The 22955-nt window shown below is 36.2% G+C and overlaps 1 protein-coding gene across 6 annotated transcripts in view; it reads right to left on the reverse strand.

The window, feature by feature from the left end:
• The window catches only part of NPAS3 (neuronal PAS domain protein 3), a 628856-nt gene that overhangs the window by 186159 nt on the left and 419742 nt on the right, over positions 1 to 22955 (reverse strand). For all 6 annotated transcript variants that reach the window (XM_069784007.1, XM_069784009.1, XM_069784008.1 and 3 more), the window contains one exon: positions 4884 to 4973. In XM_069784007.1, the coding sequence (XP_069640108.1) occupies positions 4884 to 4973 (90 nt within the window). The remainder of the gene's footprint in view (positions 1 to 4883; positions 4974 to 22955) is intronic.

Here is a 22955-nt window from a genome sequence, read left to right on the forward strand (position 1 = left end):
TACTAAATAAGCAGAAATGATCATTCTATATAGTAGTATTTAAATTCAGAGCACTAGAACAATGACAACAACAAAGAAAAGCAAGCTCTTTTCTCAATTGGTTATTGTCTAGATTTGCTTAAAAAACCTGTAGTTTTCCTGTGAAGTTCCTGGCTTTTGTTGGTTGGGGGTTTTTTTTGGTTTTTTTTCCCCTTGGATTTTTTGTATATTATTATTATTATTATTTATTTGATAATATTTGTATATTATTATTATTATTTTGTATATAATAATAATAATTATTATTATTATTTTATTTAAAGAATGGTATGGGGGAAAATAAGGTAGAACTTAGAGAATGAATGTGTCGTGTCAAGATTGCTTTATACTATTTTTTAAGCAAACAGAGCACAAAAGCAATCCTTTAGCCATCTACTAACCTCAACTTGATTTGCATTGAAAAACAGGTAGAGCATAGTAGTTGAAGTTTGTGCTTCGTAAAAGCGAAAGAAATACATGGCAGTTGCAAAGCATTCTTAACCTCCAGTGATTTATTGGCCCTCAGCCAAGTTATCAGGGGAATCTAATTCTTCTTTATTATTCAAATAAACCACATTTGGCACCATGGTTCCTTTTCAGAATAGCTTCACAAATAGACTGAGTACTGTCATTTATTTGACCTTGTACTTGTGTGCTGTAGCTATAATTTTATCTGCCATTTCGGAGAACAAATGCACAGAAAGCCAAAAATAAGGAGATACGTTATGCTACTAGTAACGCAGTACACATGTAATATACCTGTTGGTTTTGCCTGCTTTGTTTTAAAAAGGACAAAACCTCAACAATTTATTCTTTTTTTTTCCTTCTTCATCTCTATTATCTCCTATTATGCCTGCAGCGGCACTGCTCCTTTTTAGTGAGCTCTCTTTTCAACAGGCCATTTTGCAAACCTGGTCTGTGTCCTGGACAAGTAGAAGCAAAGGTAGGAAATACTTTACTTTAAGGTGTGAACCTCACAGAGGGGAAACAATGCATAATATCCTTGTTGAGTACAAATGTTGGTGAGAGGTGATTAAGAACTCATTTCCTGAAAGCAAAAGTACCCTAGCCAGCTTATCAGCCCATAATATTTTCTATTGACCCTGAAACCTCATATGTCTGACAGTTCTATCCTTTGTTCTGGATAGATTTTTCTCCCTATTTATTACTATTTGTGTTTCAGCATATTTTTGGCTTAAGGCTCAAACACAGAGACTTTGCGAAAGAATCGAAATCTCTTAGGTAAGCACTGATATTGACTTCCAAGTGCCTGAAGGAGTGATTCGAGTGCCTTTCTATGTCCAGATACGGTGACTCATTTTAGTCATCTACTTTTGAAATCTCATCCCATTTCTAAAAGGAAATCAGGGACTGGGTATTCAAAAAGACGTCAGTTACCTTGATAACAAAAATTACCTGCTGACTTGAAAATGTCAGAGAATAGATATATATGAAGACAAAACATTTTTACATCACTTCAGAGGTGCAGTGTAAAAAGCTGTATGTATTGTCAAAAGGGTGAGCTACACCATCACAGGTCATGTTGTCCAACCCAGGGAAGAAATCCTGGCTGTATTGCATGTTTCTAGGTGTGTCTGGGTCTTCCAACAAATACTACAGTTCCTGAAACTACTGAATACTGGAAGGTATGTTGGACTATTTCAGCTTGCCCCAAGCATAATTGAGCTATGACAATTTATACAGACTAAGGATATAAATGGGAGATTTTGGCCCATTTCTGTTGCTTTTATTCTCCTTTCTCTCGCTCATTATTTTCAGCTAACTTTGTGTCTTTCCTTCTACTTTGAAATGCATCTCTGCTCTCTGAAACTGCTCTGATGGCAGTTCCACACTGTGCTCTAAAATCCATGTCTGCCAAACTAACTTAAAATTCTTGGTTAGCATTAGCTGGAAGACAAAATGTTCAAAACATATATATCTATGGGTGTCTACATCCAAGGTACATTCATTGTAATGTCAAAAGAGAATTCATTGTAATTTTTGTTTACTGTTCAAATATACTGTTATTTTTGCCACGAGTAACTTTATTATCATCATTGCCAGGCTACCTCCCAAGATACTGCTTTATCAGATTTCTTTACTATTAGCCCTGCAGCTATCTTAGAACATCAGCATCCATTAGTTTTGTACCACTGACTCTCAGTTTTCAGAAAAGAGAAAAACTGGGTTCCATGAAAACTGTTTTCACCTACTGAGATTCAGTACAAGGACTATCTTCCTTTAGCTGAGACATGAGATTTTGCTTTGCAAGTACAAAATATATTGTACATTATTTCCATGCATACTAGTTAAAAAAGAAAAAAAAAAACCCACAACTGAACAAGGATGAAGTCTCTAAGAAGTCATTTGACTAGAAAGTAAGACTCCAAAGTCAGCACTTGAAGATGTTTCAAATAAAAACGCTTATAATGTACATCCAGACTTTCTGAAGTGCAAAATTACCTAGAGGTTCTATATAAATGTATAGTTGGGGAGTATCAGGGTAGGGACCTATCAATGTTTACCTGCAGTGCAAGAAATGCAACACCACATGTATCACATAGCACCATTCCAGAAATTCAGAATTTATGACTATTTTAAGATTGTTGTAGTGCAAACAGTAGCATTTCCATGTATAGTTTGAGAAATGGTTTTATGGATATTGCTAATATTTTTTGTAACAAATAACCTTTGAATAGTGATTTAGTAACAAGTAGCTACAGCATTTCTTTTGTCATTATTAAGAGACCTAGCTATATAGTATTATACCAAGAGAACAATATATTAAAAATATAAATACAGTAGGTCTGAGAAATACAAAATGTCTCCATAAAGACAGAAGAGAAGAACAGCGAAAATCACAGATATTTTAGTAGATCTCAGCAGATTTCATCTATTATTGTATTAAAATCCACAGTCCGGGTTCTGAATTTTTGGTAGTTTTTCCATCAATACTTTCAGAAGTGAACACAAGGAAGCATTTGTCGTGATATATCAAACACTCTAACATGCAGACAATTGCTTTATTTATCTGAACCCTTGCTTGAAATGTATATGGGGATCCAGATGAAGTGTGAAGTCTTAACAACATGATGTAAGTTCAGAGTAAGGAAAGATTTACCAGCTCCTATAGTTAAAAAGACAGTGGCAGAAAATGTTTTTAACAAGAGACTAGCATAGGGTTAAAGCCAAATTTTTCTTGAACAGATGATATTTCAGATGGCCACACTATTCCAGATGCATCAATTTCCTTGAAAATCCAATCCATATATGTGCATATGCTGTGCTGGCAGGAGGACTGACTGAAATGGCCAAAACCCAAGAGCTAATATTCTTTTGGCCAGAATAATGCAATTATTATTTTCCTAGCTATCAGTCTAAGCATACAGAGCCATCTGTTATGCAAAGCAAACATACACATCTCAATTACAGAAAATGCAGTTGCCTTGACAGAATTTGGATTACACCACTAACCAGGGCTGTAAAATTTGTTTTAAGCTAGTGTATAATGGATGCCTTTCAGGAGTTTCCTAATTAGCATTTACCTGCTTAAACTAATTATCCATCCTTCTTCTTTACTGGCTTATTAAACTTCGTTGGATACTATGCATAAAACAGATTAATATGAGCATAAGACAATAATAAACATTAAAGTTCCGATTCTTTACTGTATTAGCAACATGGTGGCGCACCAATTTCAAAATTTGAGATTCTTGATACTAACTCCCAAACAGATTAAGGCAGGGATTAAAGTCTATTACAAAACGAGGGACTTTAATGAGAGACAAGAATACTGATATGAGTTAGAAACAGCTCTGTTTCCATTTCTATCATTTGGTTTGCTAAAGCCAGCACAAAATAACAATTACTGAACTTATTACAGCCAATTGCTTGCATGTTCTTTGAGAAGTTAATGAACCTCTATTCAGATTCTCACCAGATAATATTTAAAATTAGTCTTTTTTATGCACTAAATGTTAAAATTTCCCATTTCATTGTTGGGGTACAGCAAAACTGACAGTTGCCAGTGTTAATAGTTGTCTCCTCATAGTAGTATGGGTCCCATTTTAAAGGAGCTGAAGTAAATATTATCTCAGTTTTTCTTTTTCTCCTCAGGGTGACTGCAATAGAAGTAGATTATCCTACTCTGAAAATCATCATGCAAAATCTTTCTGTTGCATTTCTAAGTACATGCAGAAAGAAGCTATCCTTCCTAAATATTTCTGAATGCTGCAGGATTAGGAATAAGCATCAACAAGCAACTTTCCCCCCACTTTTGTCCTACCTTTTAATCTTTGAAAAACATTTGTCAGCAATTAAATGAAAAAAAAATCAAACTATTGTATTTTATAAATTTGTCTTTTCATATTAGTGAGCATTTGTGAGTGCGGCAAAATGTGTCCTTGTTGGAACCCTCCCTGCAAGACATTTTAATGGTCTCTTTCAGCATTTCTTGACTCCAAATGACTCCCTGTCATCGTGTCAGCTCCCTGGATAATGCAGGGTACTCCATAAACATCCAGTAATAGGACACAAGGGAAGTACTATTAGTGTGTCCCTTTCCTATCAGGTACAGAGGTTTAAAGTTCAAAACAACTGAGAAAAGAAACTTCATTTGTTCTCAATAAATTAATAATGATCCTTCAAGGCAAAAAGTTTTCAGGTACAAGTTTGTCTTATCTCAACGTCCAATACTGGTAGATACGTTTTTCAATTACTTCTCAGGATGAACCAGATGCAACTTTAAATAACTAATTCAATAATCCACACAAAATACAGAAACCAAATTATTATTTCTTTAAGAATGATAAACATAAGAACGCATCATACACAATTATGTTCTAGAATCAAAAGCATGTACTTACTTGGGACAGGCCTAAATAGATGGAGACAGTTTCTGAAATGTACAAAAATTTTCCTTCTTGATTTAGTGCAAATACAAATCCATCCAGGGACTACAGAGTAAGGGGGGAAAAAAAAAAGTGAATAGATTAATAAAAATCTAAATTCCAGATAGAAATAGATTCAAACAAAGGCATCACAGAACAAATTGAGGAAAATGTTCTGATTCCTGTGAGAGTGTTTTTAATCTGAATCCTTAAGACAATTTCTTTATATTCTGTCTACATATTAACAAACAGCATATGAGTATATTCCAAAGTTCAAGGACTTATTGTCATGCTTACATCTGTCATATAGTGTATAAAATTTATCTCATTTTAATGACAGAAGAAATACAGAAAAATAAAATATTGTTCAATTTTTTACAGGAAGAAATAAATAAGGAAAACAAGTAACCTTCCAATCAAATGCTATGTAAGAAGATTCCCCCCCCATCCCCCAGAATCAAAGCCGAGAATTTCCACTTCCAAAAACTGAAGAAGAGAAAATAAAATCCCACTATCACTCAAACCACTATGGACCTCAATAATTTGTTAATTAATTGAGGATTACACACACACACGCGCGCGCGCGCATGCACATACACACACACACCATTTTCCTTTTGTGAGACAACAAACAAAGCCAATCAGCAGATTACTGTCAAATATGTTTACAGCTTAGGTCTATAGAAATGTTATGAATTTCATCCCTTTGGTGTAAAACTCTAGATCAGATTTTACTTTGACAGGTTCAAGTTTCCACTGCAAAAATCAAAAATCAAAATATGACTACACAGATTAATGCATACCTTTTGAAACATGAGTGCAATTAATAAACAAAGGACTATATTCTAAACTGACACACGGAGTAAATCACTGCACATGAAGACAGAAATATACCTCTAGGAATAAGAGCAAATATTCACTAGGAAGAAACTGTCTTTCATACATTATATTTGTCTTTACTTTTATGCTTTTTATGAGGCTGATTATTGGCAAACAAGCATTCACTATTGCAAAAGTAAAATCACAAAATTCCAGAAATTAGAAATGCTGAAACAACTCAGAAAATCAGAAACACTCCAAACGTTGGGATGAACAAGAAACAGTCCCAGAAAGTCCCATCCCAAATATCTCCTTGGGATAAAGGTATGTGTAAAGTAAAAATATAACTGTAGCATTTGAGAGATTAACCTGGTTTTGGACGAAAAAATAAGAGATGCACACAAATTTGATGGAGATATATGATGATAAAGTCATGTAATCGTTTCATTCCTTTTCAAATACAGAACAGTGATTTCTGAGGGTTTTTAATTTTTTTATTCTGCTTCTTGATTAATTTTTAACACGCTGCTGGTCAGAAGCTGTCTTTGGCAAGTGTTCACCCCTCTCTGATGTAGTAGGTGGTGGAATTAGTTCAAAAATCTGTGTTTTCTAAAAAGAATAAACCACATATTGGAAAACAAACCCTCACTAAAGACACTGCATTAAAGAAAGACTCTAATTTATATTTATGAATTAATAAAAATGTAAATCTGCATAGATTTCCTTCATGTAAAAACATTTATATTATGCAAGCCATTTATGGCCTCTTATAAATCATCATAATTTCTTTTGAAATGATTAACATCAGTTCCTTGAATTTTAACATCAATAACAGGTGGAAAATATCGAACAGTGAAGTTCAAACTTAGATCCATACAAGGACAATAAAAACCTTTACACATTTGATCTCCCCCACTAGGTATCATTTCTTTTGCTACTATCCACTTTCCCCGTCACAGAAAGATCAGAAGAGTAAACCTTTAAAGGTCTTGGTTTAAGTTTTCCTGATGCTCTATCCCATGTTCCTTTGAGGAAATTGGTTTAATCCTCTGTTAGAAATAAAACTGAGAACCGTCATCCTGATTGCCTGGCCATCTATATATGTTCTTGCTAGAATGCCATTCTCCACAAGCAACAATAAATTGCCATACTGAATCAGACTAATGGCCTATCTGATGTGGTCAGTTTTCCTGGGTCTGACAGCGTGTACCTAGATGCTTCAGAACAGTGTTTGAAATATCCATAATGGTTATGTAGGTAATGACAAGCCTACTAGAAGTTTCTTTCTAAGCTAAGGTTGTTACTAGTTGGCTTGACCATGATATCTGATATTCCTTATAATTACTTTTTATAACTGTTGTGCTCAAGACTTTTTTTTTTTTTTTAATCCTGTTATGTTCTTGGCTCAATGATACCTTCAGGAAAGAAGTTTCACAGGTTATTTGTGTATATCATATAAAAACAACTTTCCTTTTCTCAGTTTATAACATATCCAAGCTTTTAGTGTGGTCCCCTTGCTCTTTTAGTCAAGAGAGTTACATACAGTTGGAGCACATTTGTGATCTGGTCTGTTTAGTCCACTGCATTAGTGTGTAATTATCTGGCATATCTGGATAGAGTTTTGTAAGAACAATAAAAAATAATTCTCTGAGTCACTGATGGCTTTCCTGCTTCTTTTCTATGCATCATCTTATTCAGGAATTCAGTCTTCTTAATGAAAGAAAAGTTTGAAGAAAGCTTTTATTTCTGCTTAATCAGTACTGTTTTCCTCAGTGTTGTTTTGGAATTGGCTGAATCCAGTTTTGCTGGAAAAATATAAATAAATAAAACTATCTCTGGTTGGCACAACTGTAGAAAGAAATTTCAACCTTCATGGCTAAAGTTTGGAAAGTCATCAGCAGCTGGGAAGGAAGAGTGTTAAAGTGAGAAGTGTTAGACATTTTAAGCACTTGCTACTTTTCCGTGCCATTGGCTCTGATTCTCTCCTTTCAGTTAAATAGTTTTAATTCTTTACCCTTTTCTTCGCTTTCTTTCTGGAAGACTATTCCTTACTTTTGCCTCCTAGTTTTACAGGGGAGGTACTAAGGAGGCACCACCGATGGACTGGCAGGGCCAATGCAGCATACCCACAACTACTTTGGCTTCTTGCGTGATTAGTCACTTCCCCTGCCATAAAATTAGTTCATTATGCCAACCGAGACTACTAAGTCGTGGTCAGTCCTTCTCCGTTTCCTTTCCCACCTCGCTGAAGTTATGCTTGGGTACAAATACTGACTGAATCCAGCACTTTGGTCAATAGAGCAAAATCAGACAGTGTATTTAATTGTATTTTGAAAAAGCCACTGATTAACAGCTAATGGAACAACTAATTACTTCCATGCCCAAAATACAAAGAAAGACATTAGAACAAAGGCGCCAGGTACTAAGCTCAAGTCCTAATAGCTAAGAAAAATGACAATAAAAATAGTGGGAGAAATAGCCACCTTGCAATGCAAGGCAGTTCCTCCCACCAGGATGAAAGGGCTGAGATGGACCACTTTTGTGACAATGTTGTTGTTTCTTATACAGGTCAAATAGTAGTTCTGAAGGACTGTCTCATTCGTTATTCATAGGTATTATTTATGAATATTTATTATTTAAGTAATGCGTGTTGAAATTTTTCAATTTTTCATAAAGCGTATGTCCTCTGTGCATGCCAAGAGAGCAGCAGACTTCAGAGAGGGTAGCAGACAACATAACAGAGGTTATGCTATATACTGAAGAAGAGTATGTGATACCATTGTACACCACCTATTTACAAACAATTTTGTTTTAATGAGAAATCTCTGGAAGTGTTATTCATGTTACCTATATATAACTAAGGACACAATAAATGCGAGAAGGGTACTGGATTTAGTCAGCTTTCAAATCTCTCTTTTAAAATGAGCGCCACAGTGTAATTTCCAGCCAGAATTTCTGAACAGTTTCACTGTAGTTCAAAGGCAGATAGGATTTGTGTTTCAGATGTTCCACAGTTACCATCGACTATAATATAGAAATAGGGACTGCAAAGGTAACTGCTTTTTCATAACACATCCCATTTTCATTGAAGCAGGGGCCATGAATATAAAGGTAGAGTGTCTTCTGTTAGGAAAATATTCTTGAGTTAATTTCTTTTTTATTTTTATAAATGAAGTTGACTGTCATAAACTCCATCCTATCCCATCTAGTGCGGCTGCTGAAGAAGGGTCAGGGTGACCCCAAATGCCAATTTTGAGCACAATCCAATTTAAGGAAGACTGGCAACTTCTTGTTTAAACCTACACTTAACTGGTTTTATGCAAAATATGATTAAAGTTGAAGTTCCCTAGTACTTTTGATTTCAGAAAACCATTATGTCTTATGCTGTTTCAATCACCACAGGCTACTTTTTAATTTATTTTTTTTTAACTGCCCCACTGTTTTCAACAGGCGCCAATTAAGATTCTGGGGTCAAAGGGTTAATTACATCTTCTTACCCACTATGTAGAATTTTCTGATTATTAACCAAGGTTGGATTAAGATGAAAAAGAACCGACACAAAAGTTAATGCTTGCCCCTCCTTGAGAAGATTTATCATAATACCATGCTGAAATCTATATGCTTTCTTCAAAGCTGTTAGAGAATGAAATCTTAGAGGAAACACTAAAATAAATGCTTTAAAGACATGCAAGTATCTGATTTACTGAGCCAGTTTTCTTATTCCTGAAAACTGTTCTAAACTAGCCAGTCAGGACTGATACAAGATTTCCTTTGTCACATACCAGCAAGTCAACGTGGTAGACATGAAGAAAGCGAGACTCAGATGTAAAAGTCACTAGATACAGCACCTCTGAATAATAATGCCAATAATTATAATTTATATCCTCTGACATCAGAATAATCTGAAAATGTAAAGCACAGGTTTTTAACCCAAAATACTAAGTGCCTTTTACAGTATTTGTAGAATAGTGAGGTTATTTCCTCTCAGGATATGAAATCCACTGTACCACTTTGACCGAATATGCACTAATGTATAATGCATCGTACTAAATGGATTTATATTTGTCAGAGGAATTTTGTCCCAGCCATTTTTGCATATTCCCACTACAGGCAAATTTAATTCACTGGAGTCTTACTACAATGTCCTTCTGGAGAATATCCTCATATTTCATACTATCCATGAAGTCCCTAATTCTTTCTAGTGTATTCCAATGCCGCAAAACCCCCTGTTACCCTGACCTAAACTCCAGTTAGAGTGAAGAATTACCAGTAGGCTAGGTTATTTTAATGACAGATTATTTTAAACTAAGCTTTCACCATCTGTTCCACCCCCTAATTATGAATGCAAAAAGAACATATTTCACAATTACATCAGTAAAAAGTAAGATATAGATGATTTAAATGCATGCATGTGTTCTTTGTCCAATGCAGCATGCATCTGTGATGTTTTTCTCATCATTCAGGCTCTGATCAGGAGATAGGGGCTCGCGAAGGAATACTCCCCCTGATAAAACAGATTAATTGATACACTAAACTTTTTCCTGGCAAACAGATCATCTTAATTAGAATTTTTCACTGTTATGACACAAAGATATTATAACTGGAGCTGAGCATTAATTTGAGGACAAAGCCTGTCACCAATTAGACATACAACTTTCAATAACAGCAAAAATATTTTACTTTTTTTTTTAAAGGGAGGCAGTATTGGATGCAATTGACATTTACGAAAGCAAATAGTCCCTCTCTTATAATAAACATATTATTGCATAATTTATTTATTGTGTTACAGCATGGCTTAAAAAACATGATTTACTAAAGATAGCAACAAAAAAGTAAGTTTCATTTCAACATGGGAACCATTCTTGGATGGGGGGTTAAAATGAAATAAAACGCATAAACGGTAGCTAATAGAAATCTGATTCAAAGCCTCAATGCCCATCTACTATGCTCTCACTATTAAGATATCAGAGTAATATCCTCCAGCAACACCAACAAATATACAAAAGCATAACTACTTAGGTGGAAAATCTGACCTTGGGCTTTCACAATTAAGTACTAAGAGACAACCAGAGTATTATTCCTGGAAATAGGATTTTACGTGTTATGTATTTGATACACATGAGTAAAAATGAGCAACTAAAGTTTGATCATCTACTGACTTACAAAAATCTCTAAAAGCTTTATTTCTCCTCTACAGTATTTTTAATCCCTTGCTGAAAACAAAACAAAACAAAAGTCCAAATAAAATAAAAAGGCTTAGGACTTACTGCAGCGTTCCTTGGGCTACAAGCTTTTTATTATTGAGTAAAAATCCCACCATAAACCACATAGTATACCCTGTTTTCAATTCTTATACCATGGCCATTTTTTTAATCACAGTCCACCATAACGGTTATATGGCTACATGACCATAGACTCCTTGTGAATCAATGACGCTTATTTGGGAACAAAGCAACATGTATTTGGCACCAAAACAACTACAGTAAGAGAGATGAGGTAAGAGGGCAAGCTCAAAGGATGTGGTTAGAACGGACTTTGATGCCAGCTTCCTAATTTGTCATTTTTGTGCTCTTTGCTTGTGTGGTCAGGATGCAAATTATGACAACAAGGAAGTGCCAAAAATGAAATGTGTCAATAATAAGGAGGTCTGCTTTATAGCTCAAAGCCAAGAAAGGAAGGAGGAAGAGTAAACTTGACTGATTCCCTTGATGCACCTTTTGCCAGACTTACAGAATAAGTATGTTTATGTAACCAAAGCAGCAAAAACTTGCAGGGGCAGATTTACTACTTGATTAGAAAAAACAGATTTTGTTCCAGATCAGAACCATTGCAAAAGTGGAGAGTGTAGAGGAGAAGAGTTTAGAGTCAAGAATAATGTTAAAAGGTGGCAGTTGGGTTCTTAAGGAATACTCCCAGGTTTATTCACTGATAATAGATTGACAAGTATGAGAGATGAGCCTCAGAATCACAGAAAGATTACAAATCTCTAAGCAAAGGGACCTCAAGGAAAAAGTCAGAGATTAAGAGTTTGACAATTTTTTGTATACAAAAGCAATAAATGAGTTTTAGGGATCTCTGCCTTGTAGATAGCATTTTTTTTTTCTTTTTTTTTTTTTTTCTAGAAGGCCATTCTCTATTGCTGCAAAATCCCAAACCATCCTGACTGCATAGAGGGAACTGCACCAAGAAACCTATTAGACTTGCTGAAAAGTTGGCATCACAGCAGGGGGGGGGGAATCCTTGGGTTATACTGCAATGCTATTAAGAGAGAGAAATAGTGAGCCTTACTAATGTGACAAAAAAAAAAAAAAAAATCCAGGACAGGCAGGTTGCACTTATTCTGCACCCAGTTTATGACAGGGTAATTTTTTTTTCTTCTGCACACCCCTTCATATAACATGCAGACAACTGTATCAATGCCAAAATACAGATAAGAACAACAAAACTGAGTCACATGATAGAAGCCAGATGATCTTTCATTATTCCTGTGAAATTTTTTGGTCAAGTCCTTGCACTGTTTTGCTATATCCTCTATATCTCTGCTGATTATTATGCTTCTGTTTGATTAACTGATCTAAATTGCTGGGCTGAACTGCTGAAATTCTTCATGCAGGTTTTCACGTAGAAGACACACTGATGTGCACTGAGGGAATTAAAACTATTTGTTAGAAGTGGTCTGATGCTTTACCCAGTACAGAGTTTGCTCCGCTGAAGTCAGCTGGTTGCGCAGGTTCTTTTAACTTACATGTTAGGCTTCCATGGCATTAAAATTTTAACTGTCTGATGACCTGCTACAACTCGAAGCTCTTGGTCTGTTCTTCAACGACAGTGAGGAGGCAACCTCTCTTGAGTAAAATATTTTACAAGGTGAGTAGTAACCACTAGTAAGAGATAGGAAGTATGAGTTTACTTTCTTTGCTTCTTTTGGAACAAGCGGAAAATGATAAGTGATACATTAATCTATTACATGACAATCAGACAATTTTATAGTAGTTTTACTGCAAGAAGATGTTCAGTAAACTCTACATTCCCTGTGTCCGTATCAGTTGTCTCCAGTCTGTGGTCTTCCATCTGACTGATGTCAACCGGAACTATTCAAACTGAAAACTGAACTATTCAACAGTCTGGACAATCCGAACTATCCATTCTGAACAACTTCAAACTGAACTGAGGGGCTGTGAAAGGTAACTGAGAAAAATAAGCTTACTGTCTATAGACTTAAATTCACCACACAGTATTTAACCCTGCAATGGACAATTTTGGGGATCCACTGGTACACACACACACACACACACACACAAAAGGTTAAAAACTGCTGTTCTCATTGACAAATTCTACTTTTCATTGTTGATTCTTTTGCACAAATGATTCATTGCTAAAACAACACACTGATTTACATTAGTACATGCTATACTAACCACTGCTGAAAATCTCTGAAGTTGAAGTCTTACTAGGCAGAATATTTATACGCTGTCTTTGTTATTCTCTTTTCTGAGAGGAGGGCTACACATATTAGTGTAAAGAAAAAGGGAGAAAAAGGACTCCTGAGGGAGGGATTCGACACTGTTGCACTTAATTAAAATTCAATTTTGTGGGAGTTGTGTATTAAAGCACTGACCTTTCATCTTTATGATGCCAGTTCCTGGTGAGCTCCAATTATATAGGATTCCTAGTGTTGGTTCCAGACTGTTTGGACAGCAAGATTGTGATGCCAATAACTGCATGCCATCTAATACAATCAACTATATCTATTTAGGATGAGACTTATCATACAGAGATTACATTATATATCTCTTACCCTGAGAATGTGATTGCTTTAGGTCAGGATTAAGTGTACACCTGACTGTGGACTGGCTTTGCTTTGGATACACAGGGTTTGAATATTGAGTAGTTTCTGCCCTTCAGTGGTACAAATATTCCAATCACACATGCATTTGTGCATTGAGCGGTGCTGCCCTGAGTAAAGGACTTGACACTGTATGCACCTGTATAACATTTACTACCATAAGTGCCAAAACTGAAAGAGTAAGGTGACCCAGTAGCAGGAGCTATGATAAATAGCGAGAGTTGGCAGAATGAGGGCTGAGTCCTGCACCTCAGACCACACAGCAAGAGACTGTGGGAAACTGATCTGTCTGGAACACTGTGCAGGTAGAAGCACCTATACAAGCACAACTGATTGTGGAAGCAATAAGTATTGCTGTAAATATTACTTTCCAAAGCTGCAAGTTTAAAGCCCTTTTGTGTTATGTATGAATATTTCAGTTTATGTAAGCTCCATTCAAATTGATCTTATATTCATTGTATGTCTGCATGTTTGGTTAGTTTTTCTTTCAATCTACATAATCTGACACTATGTGAAAGTAAACAGATAAAAGTATCTAAATATCTGTTGTCCAGAAAAACTAGGTGAAAAAATTATAGGGAGGAATTTGTGGTATAGAGTTAATTGCACTCTTAAAATAACACCTGCATTCAGTAGGTACTCAGATGCTCTGGTGATTGATCCTGACAATTGGCTTGCTGGAATTAGACCTCTAGCCCAGAACTAAGTACATGTGTTCTCACCTGGGTCACACAATTTCATACATATGAAGCAGAGAGGCTGTGCTCAGGGAAAAACAGGATGAGGGGCTTACGTTTAACATATTTAATCTGTTAGATGGCAATACAGACAACCAAAAAGATTTGAATGAGAAATTGAGTTCTTTGCCTAGCATATCATTCTGATTTATACTCTTGAAAGAAGAACACATTGAGAATACTTTATAGACAATGGAATATAGAGATAATAAGAACACAGAACATCGGGAACAAATCTAAAGTCCATTCAATCCAGTGCTGTTTCTAACTGTAACCCTTAGCAGATACATGGAAAAAAATAAAACTCTGTTTTCTTATCTTCAGCCTCTTATCCCCTGTTAAAATGCAAAGAAGACAGAACCTGGTCCTAATAACTGAGAGTTCCTCCAGCTGTCATTAATCCTTGTACTAATGCAGGAGATCCATTTGCTATACCAATTCTCTCTCCACCTATGGGATTGTGTAGCAGTTCCACAGATGTCCACTCTGAAGTCTTCTAGGATCCATATTACAGCTGGACTAAATTAAAGCGGCCATTCGCTTTTCCAGTAAAGATGGGTACATAAAAGCCTCAAGAACTGTTACTGCCACTTGACTCCTTAGTCCTATGACGCTTGAAAGAAGCAGAATCTGGACTGGCATGAATCAGAACCTGCTAGTTACTAAAAGTTAGGTTTATAGAGGCATGAAACAACAACAACAAAAAAGCCCACAAAACTGTAACCCTTCGAGGTGTGGATTGTGAAGTGGTTCTTCCAAGGTAGTAGTTTCCTCTACTCTGTGTGTTTTTGTCTGCCCTACTAACAACATCCCAATCCATGGCTAGTTTTTGCTAGATTTGACAGTGGGCAGAGGTCTCAGAGAAATTCCTACAGGTTTAGTGAAAACAGACTGATAATGGAGACGAGACCCTCTGAGAGTCTTTGCAGCAGCAAAAGCTGGACTATGAGTTCCTACAGTATTAGACATCACAAAGCAGAGACCTTTCAAATGCCCTGAGCACTGAAATAGCTTCAGCCAGGTTGCACTGTCTTAGACACAAAAGTCAACAGAAGACAAGATGGAAATCTACAGAAAACTACGCTGTGCTATTTGAGTACCAATAGAAGATTTGGTTTCCATTCACTCATCTGTGCAGTTAAGAGCAGGGAAGGCAGGAGTACTGCGAATATGTGGCACTAACAGAAAAAAAACCCAATTAACTTCCTGAAACAAGTTAGAGACTTCATTAAGAATAGAAATATTTCAAAATCTTCCCCTGAAGTAATTATCCACTATATCTGCATTCTACACATTAAAGTTGGTATCTCTATGCTGAGTTGCAGTACTTCTTTCAAGGGTTTTGAGGTTACAGTGCTTCACTCCAGAAGTACATTTCACACAAAAGTGGGGAATGCACATTTATGTGAAAATCAATTATCCTGATGGAATCGGAGGTCTGGTCCTGAATGATTTCAGGAAACCAACTCAGTTTGCCACTACAAAACACCACTGCTATGTTGACCTTCCACTTCTCTTTCACAGCTGGAATGGGAGACCAGCTGAGAAGACAGTGTGTAGCTCTGCCATCAACAGCACTCTGATCTCACCCTAGTCTGTGAGGAAATACTGTGCTTCTCCCTCCCTCCCTCCCTTGCTTCCTTCCTTCTTTTTTTCTTTTCTTTTTTTTTTTTTTCTGAGCTCACCTCTAATGCCTGTGTAGGTAAAGATAAGTATGGATTTTGCTGTTTACCAGCTCACTGCATAAATTCAAGCATATCAACAGCACAGAGCAGCTCTTTCAGTGAAAAAGGTTTATATTCTTTTTTAAATACAAGCTAATATATTATAGTGGCACCTCTGACTGCTGTGATAATTAAGGGTCTGTTTGTATTTCCATAATAAAAATCCTATTTTCTAGGGTGGGGAGGGGTGAGTGGGTTATGATTTGTCCATACAGCACCAGCAGAAGCTGGAAACACAAGGTTTCAATGAAGAATATATTTTTCTTCTTTTAAAGACAGTTTCACAGTAACCATGTGAAAATGTTCCTCTGTATTCTTACCACAGGGTTTTAGTGTGCAGTCACACTATCATGATATGCCCTTAAGGAGTCCCCTGGAGCAGCTGCAGCATAAAGTATCAATAACCTGCTCATCAAAGGGTGCTCAAGATTTCCTTGACACTGCAGAGTACAGTAGCTGTCGGTTGTGCCAATAATCCACACAACACATTATCTAAAGAGCCCCAAATAAGTCTTGACACCACCAACCCTAATGCTATTTATTGCACATGTCAACAATCTATATGTTGTATCCCGTGTCCCAAGTAGGAACTGACATGATTGCTCTGCACTGTTACTATCCGTTTCACTCCAATTTGTAACAGACCTGAAGGTTAAAGTCTCTCCCTAAGATGACTGTGGTAAAGCTGCCTTCATCAATGGAACTGATGAAAGAAAACTCCTCCTCTTGCCAAATGTTAGCACCATTTTCTTGTAATTCAGAACCACCCAGAGAAAACCAAGGAAATGCTCCCGATTTCTTTCTACTAAGATGCTTTAAACACACAGTGTGAGTGTAGCATCCTTGCTTTTCCTGTTTCCATTGTGAAATTTTTCTTCTTTCTGCTCCATTAAAAAGTCACATATATCTGCAATTGTCTCCTGCCTTGAGCAATGTCTTCTTCTAGACCCTAAGCAATACCTTACATGTTTGCTCGGTTGTCTAAATTGCAGGCAGTTGTCGTCAGTTATCTGGGCATCTTTATTGTGCAGTTCTGAATTCCTGCTCCTGCTAGCTGGAGGTCCTGTAATGTTGCTTTTTGACAATGTCTCTTCTCCCTGATGCAGGGTACTTTCAAGTCTTACTCGTGGCGCATCAGTGAAGGAACTTCTAGTGCAAGTTTAACTTCAACCTTAACAACTTTAACAAACCAGAACTTCCTCAAACATAATTTTATTTTCCCAGTAGCTTCTTTTTTCCCCCATCTTTTTCCCTTTCCTTAAATCACTGGAAAACTACCTTGAGCCAGAATCAAATAGAATTATAGAATCATAGAATGGTTTGGGTTGGAAGGGACCTTTAAGGGTCACCTAGTCCACCCCCCCTGTGGTGACCAGGGACATCTTCAACTAAACCAGGTTGCTCAGAGCCCCGTCCAACCTGACCTTGAACGTTTCCAGGGATGGGGCATCTGCCACCTCTCTCAGGAACCTGTTCCAGTGTTTCACCACCCTCATTGTAAAAAATTTCTTCCTTGTATCTAGTCTGAATCTACCCTTTTTCAGTTTAAAACCATTAACCCTTGTCCTATCAAACAGGCAACTAGATGCTGACAGTGCTTTTTATGCTGCTGTGTGAACGTCTTTCCAGTTCAGATTCTGTTCTGTTACCATGCCCAAATGAACATGCTGCCTGACACACAACACAGAAAGCAGTATAGATAGACTTCTGCATGTAAATTTGCCATTTTAATTGGCAGCAACCCTTCCAACTTAAAATAAATAAATTTAAGTGGTCATGCTTTAACGAGTTCCGACATTTATCTGAATTTCTTCAATCTGTTTTCAGTCACTATAGTGAAAAAGAAATGGTGTTTTATCAGTCCTTCCCTGATTCTGGTTTGAAACCAGATGGGAAAGAGCAGGAGCACACACACACACAAGATAACTGCAACAGAAATATAACCAAATGTTTTCTACATCTGAGAAGACTGTTTGAGTTCTGACTATGATTTAAAATCTAAACAGTATTTTCAGCCTAGTAATATCCTTTGCAGGACTACAATTCAACTTGCCAGAGGTGATTTCCTATGGTACTTAAGACTAACTGTTTTTATTTCTAAATTATTTTTTTTATCAGGGAATAAAATAAACATACCAGAGTGCTTAGAAATTCAGAATGTTTTTTGACCCTAAAAGATGTACATTCATGATGTATGAAACTTTAAAGTATCCTTGTTTGAAACTGTAATATATCTTGCCACATATTTCTAGCTAAACATTGTTAGAATAAAATTCTCCCTCACAAGCTTCCTGTGCCATTTCCCAATCCTGCAATGAAGTCACTATGCCACCCACTGATATCACAAACTGGTATGAAAATTATTTATGAAAAATCATACAATACAACAGATGTAGAACTAGAATTTTCAATTAGGAATGCACCAGAAAAGGAAAAAAAATCTGAAAAAACAGTTTTGGAAAGTAAACAGAAAGTATGTACACACTACAGCTATTTGAATTTACTGTCCCAAATTTAAATATCAAATTCTGCCTACAGCCGACTCCTAAAGCTCTTACTGATGCCAAAACTATCTCCTTCTGAGGAATCTCACACTTTTGACATCAAAACTTAATTCAGTGCAGAATCAGTGTTTCCTAAACCACTCTCTAATAGTAATCTGAAACCAAACCAAACCTAAAATCTTGATAACTGATACATTTGCTATTGCCTTTATTCCAAATAAAAGAGGCTTCAAATACCTTTGTGGTATGTTCATTAAGATGCGCAGATAGATCTATACATAGTCTACAGGCCTCAAAGCTAAAATAGATTAGATAAAAACACAGAGTATAGGTTAAAATCACTGTGGATGGCAGATCCATTGCACACAGATTGGAAAGCATTCACAGAATCTGTGAAGGTAAACTGAAAGATTTTTTTATTGCTAAGAAAGAGAGAAATTTAAGCTGTATAAACATTGTAAAATTAATGATTTGATTCAGAAAGCTACAGACAAGAATTTAAATGCACAGAACAAAAAGAAATCCCAGAATTTAGTCTGAAACTTTATCATGAACAGGGAATTTCCAGAGACTAACTACTGATACGTGCTACAACAGGCATGCTGGCTTTGGATCAAATCCGTACAAATCTATCAATATTTTGTGGTTCACGTACGAACTTATACTACTGTCTCTGACCTACAATAATTATAGTCTACACATTACAAGTAGTAATATTTAAAAAATCATAATTATCTAACTACTTAAAAGCTCTTTCCTATTACACACTGAAATGTTATGCTTCTCATACAAATGATATCACAGTATAAACTGCTCTTGCAAATATTACAGCTTTAAATAGCATTTACTATTTGTAAATGCTTGTTGAACACAGCAGGTGGCAAAATGATTTAGCATCATGAACAAATACATATGGTTGCTTGAGTCCAAATTTTAGAGTAGATAAACATATTTTCTGGTCCTACGTTTAATGGACTAGAAACAAGCAAAAAGGCAGCTAAACCATTGTACGTATTCTGGCAACTCACTGCTTCAGGTGAACTTTCTCATATAAAGTACTGTGCTTAAAACAACATAAAAGCAAATCACAGGTCTCACATATTCAATGAATGGCTCATCTGCATTATTTCCTCTTATAGTTTTCAAGTAGGATTGTGCACTACGGAAAAAAAATGCAAAGGTAAAAGCAAGAGCACAGTGTTATGTAGTCTAAAATCAATAGACAGAGAGAGGACATTAACCAAGAGGCTAATAAAAAGATGCTGCCCTAGACAGTAATATAAAGAGTCCTGATATATTTTTCTCTTCAAAAATGCTATTCCTTATGCCAGTTTTCCCTTAGCACTGCAGTAGTTTCTCTGTGTATATACACGTCATCTTACTTTTTTTTGTCTTGTTCCAATTTTATGTTTGCATTTTATTTTCTCATTTCCTTCCTGCTACTCCCCTGTTTCTCTTTACTAGCTTGATGTTTACACAGACCTTTACTAGAATTGCAGGGTTTGGAGGGATCCCATTTTTTTTCTTTGTTGTAATGCCCACATTTTTCTCCCAGAGAAAAGATAAGTTTACCCAGAAAATAAAAAGCTAATACAACCTTTTGCTCATCAACAAAGTATGTCTTGTTGTAGCCAGGAATAAGTTAATAAAGCAGGGAAAAAGCTTAGTGGCTTAAAGAAAAAAACCCACCACCTCCTTGGGGTTATGAACGAACAATGTTGTTTTTTCTTCCCAGCGTGCAAGGATTTAATTAAGTGATAACAGTCACCTTGGGGTGGCTGCACAAGGCAATAATATCTAGGTGAAGAAAAATGCTGAAGAGAGTTGAGTACAGTCAATTTATCTTCAGAGAAGGCAATAAATGAACAAAGCATAGGTATTTGGCTGATTGTTTTGGAATGTTTCCATTACTGATAAACATCAAAATAAAAGGACAAAGATTTGGTATTTTCAGTATCTGAAATGTATTAAATACAGAAAGAAACGAAGGAATAAATCAGTGTGAGGTCATATCCTAGAGTTCTAATTGCAAATGGTTTGGTAATTATTCAAGCTAAACATAGAACAAGGGAATTTTAATGTTGACACAAAGGATAGAAATACAGCTGAGATGTGTATTTATAGCAAACACAAAACACTGGATTAATTTCACTCTGGAGAAAAAAAATGGTAACTGTAGATGGAAAGAAGTGATATATATTAGACGAATATATGCAACTTCGTGGCCAGCGACCCAAATTCAAGGATTTAAAAACATGTTTATGGGAGCTCTTCAGGAAACAAGCAGCAAGCTCAGTTATCTGTAAGCCTACATTCTGCCACCCTCATATGCCGAGAAAGAGAATTATGAGAAAGAGCAACATGAAGCAGAGAGGAAAGACTACCAGGAAGAAACATTCTCCTTTACCACAAAGTTGCTAACAATTTGCTTTACATTATTTGCAACATGGGGTTTGAAAGGAACACATGGGCTGTCCTTAGGGAGTTTGATGTGTGCAAAGTGGTCTGAAAGCTATGCACCCATTTCCAGTAACAGTACGTAGTCTTCCAAAACTTAGCACAACTCGGAGTCCAGCTACAATAGTTGTTAGCAAGCTGCAGGATCAGTCAAAGTCTCTGCCAAATGGACACAAATTATGCTTAATATGGTAGATGGGAGAAACAGCACAAACACACCAGTAATCTTGGGAATTCACCACACTCCTCTGTCACTCTCAAGTTGGAAACCATCATTTTCCCTTTAATTTTGATACTTTTCCTGAATCTGTCTCCAGCAGTGAGGGAATTGATAGCTATTTCCTTGAGTTTACAACCGGGTTAAATCCTCCTCACCCACACACTTCTGCATGAAGAGGATGAAGCCTACAGACAATTGTTTTTTAACTGTGTGGGCTGATATTCTTTCAAAGGAAAGGAACAAGTCAATAATGAATGGCTCACACGGCATCCTGAGAAAAAACATGAAATATGTGTGTGCGTGAGAGTGTGAGAGCAGGCAAGTGTATTTGAGTTTAAAGAGAAATATCAATTTCTGAAAAACATACAACATTTTGAATTTGAACAAAAATCTAAAACAAATTCCACTAAGTTGCCTCATTATGACTTTGAGTGTATGTCTAGCTACAGTATGTAAACAAACACTGCTTTTCAGGGCCTGTCTTTTCAAGGCCCTGTAAGTAAGACCTACATTAACAATTGGTCCCACTGCAGTTACTTTCCTCCTAAAAGCAATATGCCCTTTAAAAATACTTTAGGAACTACATACAGGCATTCATTTCTCACCTCTAGGAGGCTGAAGGTTTGTCACCTGCCTGTAGCTGCTGTTTGGCCTTGGTAATGTGATTCCAGCAAACACTTATCCCAATTACAACTGCAACCTTATTGGTTATCTCCATCAAAACACTAGGGAAGGACTTACATGAAGCTTATCCTTTTCTTTAGGTCAAGACTGGAACACATGACACTAAGACCACTCTTTCATATGGTTCAGTAGCAGACCATCTTTTTCAGGCTGCCAATCCAGCACCTATTCTGAGCTCCAAAGGGAACAAAAAGGGGTGTAAGCTTGGTTTGCCATAGAATTTGGATGAATGACTACTCAATACATCTTCAAAAATTTCAGTGCAAAAGTATTGTTTTTAAAACTATTTAAATCTGATCAGTAAGACTGATACTTAAACTTCCATTTTGTCTGAGCTGTAGGGCTGTTGAAAATGAATATAACTAATTGGAATTACTATTTTGAACTGCTTATGTTCTTTGAAGTCCTTTTATTTTGCACAAATTACCTCTTAGAAGTTCTGAAACTGCTACCTGAAAACACAGTGTTAGGAGGCACTGGTCACTGCAGTCTGCAGATTCAGGAAAGGCACATTACCTCAGTTCACATTCAACAGATTTTATTTACAAACCATTAGAAACTTATATTAAAAAAGAAGGAATATTAAGTCTTGCATAATATGGTGGCCAAAGTTCCCCTTTCCAGTTACCATGGAAGTTCTGCACAGTCACAGAGATGGGACAAACAGGTTTTCAAACTCCAGCAGGCTGAGCTGAGTCACAATGTTATTTTTCCAAGTATGATGTAGAGGTGTTTGTAAATTCTGGTCCTAAAATCAGTGCTGTATTGCAATGGCCAGAAAATAATAAGAAAATGTGATTACCTGGGTAGTACTTTTATTTACTTTTTTAAGTTCCTTTATGAGTTTTTTGAGGTTATTTTTATTCCTCAAAGAAGAGAAACTGTACTTAAAGAGGTACTAGAAACATGTACTAAAATTTGACTTAACAGAATTAAAATTGCTCCACAAATGTCTCCATTTAAGGTATGACATTAGCTACATGATCAGAGTGTAGGTCTTAGAATTAAAATACAATATCCATTTCAAGTGTGAGATTAGACACTCACTATATTATAG

This window comes from Haliaeetus albicilla, chromosome 5 (genome assembly GCF_947461875.1).
Source record: "Haliaeetus albicilla chromosome 5, bHalAlb1.1, whole genome shotgun sequence".
Taxonomy (NCBI): Eukaryota; Metazoa; Chordata; class Aves; order Accipitriformes; family Accipitridae; genus Haliaeetus; species Haliaeetus albicilla.